A 14,330-nucleotide genomic window follows, 5' to 3' on the forward strand; every position below is an offset into this window, starting at 1 on the left:
ACATAATGCAATTAGTTGATAAAAGACAAAAAAAATCAATGTATATCATCTTATGAAATCTTATTGTTAGATAATAAGATGTATAGAATTATATTGTCCTTCAGAAATATATTATTTCCTAATGTATTTTAATGATATGCAAATTTAATAAAATGATTGCACTTATATTTACCAAATTATCCGAAATTTTCACAAAATTATCGACAATTATCGCCGACGTGTTAGAATCAGCTGATCACTCAACGAATCAGCTGACAAATAGGAACGTACGAAAACACGAATTATACATCATTAATATTCGATGTATCCGATGTTAATGATGAAAACAAGTATTATTGTTTAACGAATATGCATCATAAATCCATATTGATTTTCTATGTATACGATTACTTTTCATCGTTCGACGAATCTAATTATTATTATCTCTTAAAAAATTGAATGGGTAACATTGATGATCTCAAGTCTGTTGTTCTTATCTATATTCTTTATAAAAATTATTCTCTATAAAAATTTTCATATTTTCCCTCTTTTTTATTTCCCTACAATATTTTTGTTCCGAGTTTAAAAAATGTGATATGCATAGATAAGGAAAAGAAACGCTTGTGCAACGCGATTTATTACTTGCATTAAGTATATTATCGAATTATTATCATTTTTATTCTGCTTGCATCGCGTTTTCTCGTAATTTTGTTTGCCTCTTTTTTTTTACATAAGCATTTCACTTTGAAAAAAGCATAGCAGCTGAATCAACCTCTCATTCTGCGACGATTCCGCGCATGATTTTCCCTCTCCTCTCATTTTATTCTAACCTACAAAGTCCACTTTCTCGTCATCGTTCGGTGAAATCACGAAGAGGTTAAGTTGTCGATTTTCTCGAGGAGTTACGCGGGCGGAAAACGATATTCGACACGTTATCATTTAACAACAACTTACGAGTAGGTTCGTTAATATTTATGCTATTAATGCATAAATTGTCCAAAGTCTTTTAACTTTCTAGAAGGTAAAAACGACATTTTGAATGAGTACAACTTCATCGTGTCTTTCTTCAAGTTATACGGATTTTAAGCTTAATTCTTGTCAAAAATTATATAAGTTACTTATATTGTTATTGCATCCAATTTCTCAGTTATTATTATTCGGCTCCATAACTATTGCTTTTGTTGAACATTGATTGTTTTTCGCATGTATTGGATATGTTGAATGTTTTAACGTAATCTTTCGTCGAATTTTGCAGGAATATTCCAGTAAACGATGAACATGGCTGCGAGCGCAGGCCTCACCCGGCAGGATATGCTAATGCTTGTAGCGAGATTGACATGTGTCGCAGCTATTGGCTTCTTCAGCGTAAGATGGCTCATCACTCAACTCGATCCTACCAGAAGTACTAAACAAAGAGCCAAAAAGAAGGTCCGTAGTTGTCTCATATCAGCTTCTCGAGGAAGTTTTGAATTGTCTTCTATTTGCAAAGAAAATTTCAATTTTAATTAATTACTTGCATTATACATGTAACTGATTATTGCAGGCTCGAGAGCAGTTACGTAAGTTAGCGGAAAGCGACAGATATGCGAGATCTTTTGATATGGATCAGCTGACAGATTACGAGATGATAATAGCTAATCATCTGGTGGATCCAAATGACATCAAAATATCATGGAACAACATTGCGGGACTGGACAGTGTTATTCAAGAGCTTAAAGAAACAGTCATATTACCTATACAGAGGAAGGAATTGTTTGAGGATTCACAACTGACTCAAGCGCCTAAGGTACTAGTTGTCCTTATGCTCCAAGAAATATCGATAGTTTAGATGTATCTTGTGCTTGTTACTTTCAGGGAGTATTGTTATATGGTCCACCAGGTTGTGGAAAAACTATGATTGCCAAAGCTACTGCCCGGGAAGCAAAAACACGCTTTATAAATCTCGATGTGAGCATCTTAACTGATAAGTGGTATGGAGAAAGTCAGAAGCTGGCTGCTGCCGTGTTTTCGTTGGCTGTAAAACTACAGCCTTGCATTATCTTTATTGATGAAATAGGTATGTTGTAATAGTATAGTAGCTAATAAAATCAGAGATGTGTGTGTTGCTTTTATATCTTAGAAGTCTTAAATTTTATCAAAAAAAGCTTTATTTTCTTCATTTTTTTATTGAAAAGGATTTCTTGATGTGTAATTTAATAATATATCACATTTTGGAAATATTAATATATATATTTAATATAATAAGCATTTTATAATGAATTTTTTGTTTGAATATGTATTTAATATACATTTTAACAGATTCATTTTTGAGAGCACGCAATTCACAAGATCATGAGGCTACTGCGATGATGAAGGCTCAATTTATGTCACTATGGGATGGCTTGATAACCGATCCCGATTGTACCGTGATTATAATGGGAGCCACGAATAGGCCACAGGATTTAGATAAAGCTATTTTGCGACGTATGCCGGCGACTTTCCATGTTGGTTTGCCGGTAAATATATTCATACAATATTAAATTTCTAATAATAATTTCTTTAAATTTCTTTAATAATAAGAAGATAATTGATAATTATAAAAATAGTGATAATGTAATGATAAAATATATTGGTAACTATAAAAATACTTGTTTCTTATGTTGATTAATGAAGTTCGCATTTATTTGTTTCAGACTGAGGAACAACGATTAAAAGTCCTGCAATTGATTTTGAAAAACGAGCCAACTGCGGATAATGTTGAAATTGCAACGTTAGCAAAACATACGGAAGGCTTTTCCGGATCGGATTTGCAAGAACTTTGTCGTAACGCGTCCATCTATCGTATTAGGGATTACTTATATTCGCAGTATGTATCAGACTTGTTTATAGAAAGAAAATCAAATTTACCAATGATATCAATAAATAGTCTAGAATTGAGAATTCTAAAAGTCAAAGACGCATTGCATCAGTTTCCGTTGTTTAATTTAGGGATACAAACAAGTACGAGAATAGTGAAGAAGAAGAATATGACGAAGAGTTTCATGACACTGTACGACCCATTACAATGGAAGATCTGCTTAAGTCATTCAGAAAGATGAGAACGTCGAAACTGCACACGGGTACGCTCGGCGCGCGGCAACTGGATTTAGATTAAAGTAAGAAATTTATTTTTTGTTAGTTTGTCTGTGACTGTTTTTCTCAACAGTCATTCATGTGTTGCATAGACATTACGACAATGATGAAAATGAAATCTTTTTTCATCTTAAAACTATACTCTTCAGTATTGTCGAAGAGTGGTTTTCTTGTCGCAAATATTGAAAAATTTTTATGGAGATATTATTTATGGAGAGATTAAAAAATAGCACTTATCTTCACAGAGTCTTTATAATTCCATAGTAAAAAAGACATTATAGAAAGAAATTTTATAATGAGATGAAATGAAATTTCTCTTAATATCATAATGTTGCATGTATAGCGACGATATATGACAAAAGTTTCATGTAATTTACTCATTTCCAAATTTTAATTTATGTAATTTACTGATTTCCAAATTTTAATTGATTTTGAATATGTATGTTTACAAAGCTATAAATACATATTTAATTTACACATTTACATTAACACTTTTAGATTATATTGTATGATAAAAAGAAAAATGTACGACTTATACCTTGGAACTATTATCCAATTAAGTCATTATTAAATTATCAGTTAATTGTGTGTGACGACAGTGTATAACATTTCATTTAATTCATTTCCAAATTTTAATTTATTTTATTAAATCATCTTTATCGATATCAAAAAATTCCTTTGTAAGATAATGTTGAATAAAAGAATTCAATAAAATAAATTAAAATTTGAAAATGAGTAAATTAAATTAAATGCTTTTGTCATACACTGTTGCCATACACACAACATAATTAACTCATAATATAATAATGACTTAATTGGATAATAGTTCAAAAGTACAAGTCATAAATTTCTCTTTTTATATAATCTAAAAAAGTGTTAATGTAAATGTGATTAAATATATATCTAGCTTTGTAAACATACTTATTCAAAATCAATTGTATATGTGATGAAATGTATAATAGTATTAAGTTGTATAAAAATAATGAGATGCGCCATAAATTTTGATCAATAATTGTCAAGAGCAGTGAAATTATTTATCTTTAACAGATTCTAGTTTTGCCAAACTGTAATGAATTGTGCATCTTTTTGCTATAATATATTTTTGCACATGTAATACCCTTTTTTTATATTTTATTATATATATGAAGTCTTCTAAGTAGCACATAATATGCATTTCTGTGCACTTTATTATATAAGAAATTAATTTATTTTTAAATCACGCTGTGTTCTTTAAAAATTGGAAGTATAAAATACTATGTAAAAAAAGTATCATGACATTTTCTGAAAAAATATCAATATTAAATCCAAATTGTTGTTTATGTTTAATATTTAATTACCTCAGCTATATAAAGAAAAGAATATATATGTATATATTTATATATTGTAAGTGTTACTAAGACATAAATATCTTCTCAGTTTTAGCTTCATAACCATTATTATCATACTTCAATGTAGAATACATATTTTCCGTTTTAGAAAGATTTTATTAAAAAAACACTGAAAACAAAATAGTATAATATAAATACAAATAGCAAGATAATATAAAACGCGCATAATAATAAAAATGTTACTTTAATAATTTTCTTATTTAATTTATATATTGTTTCTGTATAGTATAAATTGGAAGTTCAAGTATAATTCAAAGTTCTGTATAATATTATATAATATAAATTCGAAGAAATGTTTTGCATAATGTGTAGGACATTTCAATGAAAATCTTTTCAAACTACTGTAAATTAAATAAGAGAAAAGAATATTACATTAAAAAATAATTTAATTTTATTTAAAAAATCATATGAAGCTATTTTAATACTTTTGTTTTGAAATTTTGTTCAGCTCCCTCATCACGTCCTGGATCCTTTCAACCCCAATATGTCATTTTTCCTTCAAGACTCCAACGTCAGATCTCCTTTCAGCTGAGAGACTAAAAAATTTTATTGAAGCCAGATCAGGAGAATACGAAAAAGAATGAAAGAAAGCATTTGAAGCCTGGTTTTTCGCGAAGAATTGCGTGATGATCTCTGTAGTATATTTGAAGTGAGAAAAAAAACAGTAGCGGTCAAGTGAAAAATGTCCACTTGCGATCGAATTGCGGGAGAAGAGCATTGATTTCCATTTGCTGTATTGCGCTTCAAGAAGAAAAGACACAAAGCAGAACATGATTATTGTATCTTGAAAAAATTATAAGACTCTCATAGATTCAGGTAAAAAAAGGGGAAAAGATAAAAGAACGATATTGTATCCCGAAAGGAGCAATTACTCAGATATCATTAGGGAGAGGCAGTCGTAATAGAAATTTTGTTTATAGATAAGTGCGAACATGTGTGTTTATACATACATGTTAATTATGTGTCGGTATCTTATTTAGGAAATACAGAGGAGAGATTGTAGTATGACAAATTGAGAGAGATACAGAGAGATACATTATTCAATTATCTTTTCAAGTATATAGAATCGCATCACAATCGGCGCTACTCTATAATTAATCGTAAATCTCTCTCGATCTCTGATTATTCGATATCAAATATTTGAAACGGAATACGGAAGATAAGGATCAAATTCAGGAGGCTGTAAAGAGAGTTCCTTCGCTCGCGCGTTTACATTTTTCGGAAATATCGAGCGAGTTACTCCAGTATCAATCCTTGCTCGCGCGAAGAGAGAGCGCGGATAAAGAGAACGGACCCGCGCGACAAACGCGCGCTCGCGCAGCAGCAGAATCAAGAAGAACCGAGGACGCACGAGCGCGAGCGACGCCGCTCGGTTCTCTCGGGCTTCTCTCCCGTGCTCGTCTCCTCCTCTCGATCCCGAAGCAAAGGCCCGCGGTTCCTTCGCGATTGGAGCACGCGCGCTGAACGAGAAACGCGTCGCGGCGGCGACTCGAGCGTGCGTGCGTGCAAGCGTGCGTGCGTGCGTGCGTGCGTCCCGGAACGGAACGGAGAGCGTACCCGTGGTCGCCCGCGGGGACCGAGAGGCGAGAAAGCGGAAAAAGACATAGACACGCGCACACACACACACACACACACTGTCATGGCGTTAACGTTAACGACGCGTGTCGAGCGTACTACGCGCCGTCGTCGTCGCGAGGCGAGGTGCCGGTAATATACAGTAACGCCGGGTAACATACATAGGAGAAGGACGTCGACGATCCGTCGTCCATCCGTCCGTACGGGGAAAAAGAAAGAAAGAATAGGAGAGACGGAGCGTATGTGTATATGTGTGCGTGCGCGCGCGCGCGGGTGTGTGCGAGCAGCACGAGCATTGTCAGTCGCGCTCTGCTCCGAAATCGTCGCGGTCGATCCTCTCGTCGTCGGCAACCTCCTTTCATCCGCGACCGAGATTCGTGCGAGACGGCGCACGAGACCGAGGAACGTCACATGCTATGCGACATCCCCCGTTGTTCGTCCTCCGGTCGTCGTCGATCGCGAAAAACGAACGCGGCATCGCTGCCGCCGCCGAGTTGTGTCGCTCGCGAGCGCGCGCGAGAAAGAGCGAGAGGGCCGCCTCCTCTCCCTTTCTCTCTCCTTCTCTCTACCTCTCTCGCTCTCACGTAGAGAGCGCGAGCACGCTTAACCTAAAACCCTCTTCTCGGCTCGTCTCGTTATCGTCCCGTCCCGTCTCCCTCGTCACCGCGGATCCCATCGTCCGGTGCGCGTTTCCTCGATAAACGATACGGCCAACGTGCGAAGGAGGCGACGCGTCGAATCGATCGAGACTCGATCATCGACGCCGTTCAATCGCGAACGCGACAGACCGAGACGGAGCCGCGAGTCCGCGCGAGACTCTCTTCTTCGACGTCCCGCCTACCAGGCGATGCTAAGCTGCCATCCCTGTTGCGACTCGAGTGTTCGCGAACGCGCGTGATAGTGACTGGTGCTCTCTTAGCGGCCACCTGGACGAGCATTCGGTGCTATTGTGTGATTATTTCCCTTCTTCGCTCTCCTCGAAGAGTATCTCCCCCAGGAGTAAACTAGAACTCTCTTCCTCTCTCTGCCATTAGACTCTTTCTTCCTCGTTGTCTACTTGGCGAGTTAATGACGACTGTGATCTCTGTGATTTTCGGAACAGAATTGTTTGTCTGTTGAATGAACTAGAAATAAGAGAGTTTACAGTGGACAGTGCAGTAATTTAGAGACCAGTCTTGGATGGAACTGTGCAGTTAAGGAACCTGTGTTAAATGGTGTATATAGTGTATGTACTTTTCGGTATCTTGTGTTGCCTGCCACCATAGCTGAAGTGAGAATTTCTCCTCGAAGACCTGCTTTCTGTGGAGCTTCGCTATTGTACAGTCTATCAATCGTATCAGACTAATAATGGTGATGACATGTTGTCGTGAAATGATTTGTATTTGGTCAAGAGTCATCACTGAGCTACACGATGGAGGAATAGGACACATTCAATGAAAAAAAAATGCCTATGTAGAAGAACACATGTTCTGGGAATTGATGGGTATATGCTTTTCCTGCAGGAGACCAACCAGTGGCAGGTTGAACAGTAAAATCTCTGAACATATCTCGGCATCAGTAACCCCTCTCCATGTTTGTCTGGAAGAACAAAGAGGACCAGAACTGGGCTCATGTGACGCATCGCAAGCTCACAGGCCTCAGGTGAGTCTAATTTATTGTATATACATATATATGGAGGGGCATATTATTAAATAAATTCTAATTGATTTGATATAATTACATGAATTTGTCTTGTTATTTTGGCAATAGGTTAAAAGGACCTCTAAGAATCAAAAAGCAGAAGAAATTCCCGAAGAGGTGGCAGAGGGTAGTTCGATCGAGATTGAGGCAGGAGAGTTAAGACAGACTATGGCCAACACTATCAGCAACATAAAGATGACCAACCCTTTAAGGGGGTTTGTCAGCAAACAGCGTAAACGTTTCATAGCAGATGGTTTTAATCTTGATCTCACATGTATCCTTTTATTGCTTCATTGTTTAGAAGATATATATATATATATATATATATAAATGAGAAATAATTGAATACATAGAAACTGAGCATTTGTGTCATAAATAAACAAATACACTCGAAAAATAAATTGATGCTAAGTAGATTCCTTAATATTTTGATTTAGATATAAAAAATAATTTAATAGCGATGGGTTTTCCAGCTGAGAAACTGGAAGGAGTGTACAGAAATCATATTGATGATGTTGTTAAACTATTAGAATCCAAACATAAAGATCACTACAAGATTTATAATTTGTAAGTTCTTTATTTAGAAAACTTATAAATCTTGTAATAATTAATCACTGTCATTAAGATATCCATTTTGCGATAAAAGAATCTGCTCATAACATAATAATGTTTTAGGTGTTCCGAAAGGTCATATGATTGCAATAAGTTTAAACAAAGAGTAGCCACTTATGCATTTGATGATCATAATCCACCAAAACTGGAACAGATCAAGCCTTTCTGTGAGGACGTACATTTGTGGTTATCTCAACACAAGGACAATGTAGCCGTAGTTCATTGTAAAGCGGGGAAAGGTCGAACAGGCGTAATGGTGTCCTGCTACCTACTTCACAGCAAACAATTTCTTAATGCCACTGAAGCTCTTAATTTTTATGGAAATATACGCACTCACGACAAGTAAATATGATATTATTAAACTTTCGAGTTTGGCGAGTCTTCACGAACCAATTTTTTCATTTATTCAATTTTATTGTAATGCAGGAAAGGTGTAACTATACCGTCGCAGATAAGATACGTGGATTATTATGCCACCATTGTCAGAGAGGGTCTCAATTATCAACCAGTCACATTAATATTGCGCAAAATACAACTGGATCCGGCTCCTATTTTTAATGGTGGTCAAGCATGTAAGTAATTTGTATAAAAGTACAATAGATTTTTGTTTGATTTGATTTTTGATAATTAATATTTACTTTAATTATTAATTTTTATTTATGCAGAAAATAAAACGAATCTTTAGCTTTCTCTAATTACATAATATTTTTCTTTGCGACTCAATTAATATATTATTATAAATAATAGATTTATAGATTTAGTGTGATTGCTCTTGTTATAATTTGAATGCGTTTTATATTATTAGGTCTGCGTTATATAATCTCGGAATCAAACAAAAGGATATTTTCGGGTGTTTACGAGGTTCGGAAAGGTACACCTTCTATATGTATCTCCTTACAACACAGTGTAGCTTTGACGGGTGATATAAGAGTGGAATTTTTCAACAGACCAAAAGTGAAACCGAAGGTACATACTTATGCTTTATCATTCTTTTTGGTACGGTAGATTAATAAAAATTTTTTTTCCAGGAAAAAATGTTTCATTTCTGGTTCAACACATTTTTTGTTCGTGAAAAAGTAAATTCCGAGTATGATAATGGCGAGTTATTTGTTGAAAGAGCAACGAGGGCATTGAGCTGTGACGGCACAGCCATGGAGTGTCCAATGGTTACGTCGCATGTGAAATCCAGAACGGGCTCATTGGCGAGCCTTGGTTCTATGCCGCCTACTCTCGTTTTACGAATAGGCAAATCTGAGTTAGACAAAGCACACAAGGATACAAATAACAAGTTGTACAGTGAAGATTTTAAAGTGAGTTGCATTCGCGTAATGATAATATCTATCGTATCTTGCGATTATAATAGTCTTAATCTCAAATATACATTTTTTAACATCTTGTCAATTATAAATATTATAAGTAAAACGCATTACAGTCCACTTCAACGCTTCGAGTTAGATATTAATTACAGTCCGGACATGAGATAGGATGGAAATTATTTTCCGATTATTTTTTTTTAATTACAGGTGAGTCTATTTATGCATAGCGTGGGCGGAAGCACATCGCCGGCTGTGCCAGCGACGACGAACAGAAGCGGCGATGGCGTGCAGTTGGGGATGGGCGGGCAGGAGACGCCGAGCGAATCGAGCGAGGCGGATAGCAGTGAGTGCGACACCACTGGTGACGAGGACGGTTGGGAATCCGGTGAGTCCTCTGCATCCTTGGTGGTAAACCACCACCAACACCATCATTCTATTACACACAGCGGTAGCCGTACACACGTTAGCGGTCTCCGTTCGTGTGTTAATTTCAAAGAGACCGCCAAGGGTCTGCTATCACGTGGTGACAAAAGTAGGAACAGTAACAGGCAGAACGTCGCCGGGGCAAGCGCAAAGCGTTCTTCCGCTCCGTTCGCGCGCTCGGCCGTTCTTGACACGTAGTAGTTTAATAAACGCTCTCGGTACTTAAGAACACGATCTCCGATGTTTCGTGTTCTCGCGGTGTCGCGACGCGGGCATTTCGTATGATCGCGTGTGTCTGCGCGTTTTTCATTGTTCTTTTTCCTTCGTAGAATCGCGTTACGCGCGTTAGACGGCTTGGCGCGAATAAAATGACGATTAGAAATCGGAGAGATACGTTTTCGCTGTAATTGCCGCTCGTTACGCCGCTCTTCCTTCATGTCGTTGTTTCATTTTTCATTCTTTTACTCCTCATTTTCTCTCACTCTCTCTTGTTCTCTTTCATTTTTTTTTTGTTATTATGTCGTGGGACCATGAACTTCATTTTTCGTATTGACGATTTGTGTCTTACGACTATATTACGAGTATATATTATTAACTGTTAATCGATTCTTCGCGTAATGCTCGATAATATAGTTAATATCGTTAATGTGTGTGCACCAAGAGTAAATTAGTTAGTAAATTGTTTAGTTTGCCATGTGTAGAATTTGATAATACAGAAATCGATAAGTAGCAACGAATTAATTGTGATTTTAACAATGGTAGGAGACACACATTTTTGGGATTTAATAACTGAATATGTAATAGCAATCTGGCTTTCGTTATTTTTGACGAAGTTCTAACGCATTCTATACAAAAGGATATTTTTGATTAAATTATATGATACGTATCGTGTTTTTCGCGCGCTTTTGCAAAACGGATTGCAAATAGGATAGGCATTTACCACAGTGAATAGACTTTTGAAGCAGACTTTTGAAGCAGACTTTTAAAATTGTATAGGACGCAAATATAATATAAGTGCACACAAAGTAAATCAGTATCAACGTAATTTGTAATTCAAATAATTTAATAAAAAAAATTCTAATAATTTAATAAAAAAAAATTTGTACCGAAAGTCCACTGTTAAATTTTTTTCCATCTTTTTTTTTGTTTAAAATAAAGAATAAGTTATATATTCTAAAACTAATATTATTTTGAAAACTATAAGAAAATGATATAAAATCACATGATAAAATTTAATTGTACGATTTAAAATACAATTATCTGTAAAATTTATGCTATTCATATAAAAAAATTTTTTTAACTATATTAATCTATATATTTTTAATCTATATATGAAATTGTGTATATTTGCATACAATCGATTTTCATGTTTTGTCAAAACTTTTGGATAAACTAATGATAACGTAGAACGCGCAGTATTCGAATCTGTAGAACGATAACGCGTTTTTATCAAAAAATAAAAACGATATAATTTTATCTACTTTTAACACGCAAAATCGCGAAGCAATATGCGATATTTTGCATTGATTACAACCATCGAGATCGCGTGAAAATTTATTTCTTTTTTATTTATTTTTTTTACAATTTATTCATATTTGCTTTTTTTAAATAAGAGCGGAATTATCAGCATAATATCTAATGGATTTAATTCGACATTTTTATCCATTCAAATAAAATTGTAGATTTTATCTCTATATTTCTATTTCGCAAATAAACTCTCTGTGGAAAAAGAATTAAAATTGCTAGTGCTAGAAACAAATTGCATAGAGAACAATAGCTGGTTTATACGCTATTCTTTCCGGAAATTACGAATCACGATATATAAAGTCGATATATAAAAGAAGACAAATAGAACAACATAAAATATACGCAATTATTAGGCTGTGCAATATCTAAAATTATCTTTTTTTACACAGATGATACATTTTCGAGCTCGCTTTCGTGCACATCTTATTCGCGTTTGTAGACTCTTTCATAAGAATAACGTTGTTCGTCGACCACTTGTCTTGTGATTATAATTACGTGATACATATGTATACATATAGCGTACATATAGACGTTCGAGAGATGTCCGAATGTGTAAAAAAATTTACAAATGTATTACATTCGATTGATGTAAAAGCGCACGGTTTTATACATTTTGAGAGATACTTGTTCCATCAAAGTAAAAATATAAATCGTAGTATCATTCTTGAACAATTTATTCGTTACTATTTGATTGAAGAAAAGTAAAACGGTAAGAATGATGGTAAAATACAGTTTTAAAAAGCGGTGTTAAAACTGCTATTTTACCGGAATGTGATTCTGGATTTTTTAATAGATTCAGGGATACGCGCAAGGAAAGCTTTTTGTTTAATCGTTTATTGATGACGAGGAAGTACAAATACATAGAAATCAGCTTTTATATATCTTGTATATTGGAATTAATAAGCCGCGGATGCTGCTGATTATATTAGATAACGATTTTTGTGTGTAGCCGTAATAATAACTCGGATATAAAACGGAACTCATATTTGCCAAGCAGCATATAGGAGAAGAAAATAAGAAAAAGAGAATATCTGAGTTTAGATTTAAAACCGATTGTCTTTCTATCGTCTATATCTTGCTTTTTAATGTATACACAGAGAGAATTACGCGATACCTTAGATTTAGATACGTACGTGACTGTTGTACGTAGCGAATATATGTGTGATATAAGAAAACACATATAAGTTTTACAAGCATACACACACACATTATATATATATATATATATATATATATATATATATATATCATGTATATGTATATATCATATATATGATTGAGTAATAACACATACGCACATACTGGCTTCGGGGTCGAACGTATTAGTTATTACTAATTGATTATCGAGATTTATGATTTTTTCTCAGATCGATTACGTGAAATTATTATTATTATTATGGTTATATCGATAAATGTAATTCGATTTAATAGCGCGATAGCATTATTAGTATTACATTGTCGGATATTTTTTTCTTTTTATACAAGACTAGAGACTCGTGATACGATAAAGTAAGCATGCGTTTTCCTTCTCGCAGTGACGAATCATTTTAATGATACTTTGTCACAAGTCAAAGATAAAAAAAAGAGAAATAAAAAAGACGGAAAGGTTCTGAAATTTTTTTTCATGATTTTATTAAAAATATGAAGCGATTATTATTTAGTTACTTAAAGTGCAATACGTTCTATACGTTCCGTATTTTTTAATATATACAATAATTATATTTATTGTATAAAATATATATTATATGTATAAAATCATTTTTTAATTTAAATAAAAACAAGATACTCGGCAGTAAGACGTCATATTTTGTGAGCATAGGTAAAAGAATTATGGTCAAATTAATTTGTCCAGTGGTTAGGAGAATTCCCGAAATAATAATTTCGATTAAAATTCTCGAACTGTATCTCCCGAAGCTAGAATTAAGTGTTCATCGCACGATTTGTAAATAGCGATTTATATAGCGATTATGTCAATGTATTCTCGTAATTTTGATAGATGGATTCTGTAGAATGTATAAGATGTGCCAGACTTAATGGTCCATGTTTTATTTACGGGTCCTTCGGGCAATGTAGCATCAATTTTTCTTTAACAAAAATGGAGATCCTTTCGGAAATCAAATTTCATAAATGCAAATAGATGTTAAAATAGACAATAAAATGTCTTATTTATTATTTATTTTTAGATCGATTTTTTACTTTAATGTGAATTTTAGGGACCAGTTGCAAAGATATTTATGATAATATTAAAAATTGGAAACTGCGACAAATAATGAGATCTTTCTCTTAATTTTGATTAAGGAAAAATTGATCCTAAATTCAGCTAAAAATTCATAGACAAAAGTAGTTTCGCGCTAGATCTGGAACATAAATTTTACGGGGCCTAAAAACTCGATACACACCCGTAATGACTCCCTCTTTAAATTGTCTCAATACTTTTGTGGTCGTAAGAGATTTGTATTGGATTTTTGAAAAGCATGGCTGTCGAATGTATTTTTCCCCCATTTTTTTAGAAAGAAGTAATTCAGTCTCGTTCCTTCATTTTTCTGACCATATTTCGATCGAATAAACGAAGAAATCTACGTTTTTCCTATCTCTCTCTTTCTTTTTTTTATTTTAATGCTATGCTATTTTTCTTATTTCTCATATTGCATGTAAATAATTTATGTAATCGCGATCTATTATATATATATTTGAAAACAATGTTTGAAACATGTGTAAG

The 14,330-nt window shown here is 34.3% G+C and overlaps 2 protein-coding genes across 7 annotated transcripts in view; both read left to right on the forward strand.

The window, feature by feature from the left end:
- Nucleotides 1-762: 762 nt before the first annotated feature.
- On the forward strand, nucleotides 763-3,479 carry LOC105253075 (ATPase family AAA domain-containing protein 1). Of its 3 annotated transcripts, none has more exons than XM_011260867.3 (7): nucleotides 763-939; nucleotides 1,235-1,407; nucleotides 1,523-1,765; nucleotides 1,834-2,035; nucleotides 2,278-2,474; nucleotides 2,652-2,824; nucleotides 2,947-3,479. In XM_011260867.3, exons 2-7 carry the CDS (start codon nucleotides 1,252-1,254, stop codon nucleotides 3,110-3,112), a joined length of 1,137 nt encoding a protein of 378 aa, XP_011259169.1. In that variant the 5' UTR covers nucleotides 763-939; nucleotides 1,235-1,251; the 3' UTR covers nucleotides 3,113-3,479. The 3 variants fall into 3 exon arrangements, with proteins under 3 accessions (XP_011259169.1, XP_011259170.1, XP_011259171.1); XM_011260868.3 differs by having other exon boundaries at nucleotides 766-935; nucleotides 2,947-3,112; XM_011260869.3 differs by having other exon boundaries at nucleotides 784-1,000; nucleotides 2,947-3,112.
- Nucleotides 3,480-5,821: 2,342 nt separating this feature from the next.
- The window catches only part of LOC105253074 (phosphatidylinositol 3,4,5-trisphosphate 3-phosphatase and dual-specificity protein phosphatase PTEN), a 16,194-nt gene continuing 7,685 nt past the window's right edge, over nucleotides 5,822-14,330 (forward strand). Inside the window, exons 1-9 of one of the 4 annotated variants that reach the window (XM_020028084.2) lie at nucleotides 5,825-7,694; nucleotides 7,803-8,007; nucleotides 8,171-8,300; nucleotides 8,409-8,687; nucleotides 8,772-8,917; nucleotides 9,151-9,311; nucleotides 9,374-9,655; nucleotides 9,869-10,046; nucleotides 12,001-12,811. In XM_020028084.2, the coding sequence (XP_019883643.1) occupies nucleotides 7,518-7,694; nucleotides 7,803-8,007; nucleotides 8,171-8,300; nucleotides 8,409-8,687; nucleotides 8,772-8,917; nucleotides 9,151-9,311; nucleotides 9,374-9,655; nucleotides 9,869-10,046; nucleotides 12,001-12,050 (1,608 nt within the window). In that variant the 5' untranslated portion in view covers nucleotides 5,825-7,517 and the 3' untranslated portion in view covers nucleotides 12,051-12,811. Of the gene's footprint in view, nucleotides 7,695-7,802; nucleotides 8,008-8,170; nucleotides 8,301-8,408; nucleotides 8,688-8,771; nucleotides 8,918-9,150; nucleotides 9,312-9,373; nucleotides 9,656-9,868; nucleotides 11,121-12,000; nucleotides 12,812-14,330 lie in introns of those variants that run through there. The other 3 variants (XM_011260863.3, XM_011260864.3, XM_011260866.3) reach the window with 3 other exon arrangements.

Source organism: Camponotus floridanus, unplaced genomic scaffold (genome assembly GCF_003227725.1).
Source record: "Camponotus floridanus strain SB8 unplaced genomic scaffold, Cflo_v7.5 scaffold21, whole genome shotgun sequence".
NCBI classification, from domain to species: domain Eukaryota; kingdom Metazoa; phylum Arthropoda; class Insecta; order Hymenoptera; family Formicidae; genus Camponotus; species Camponotus floridanus.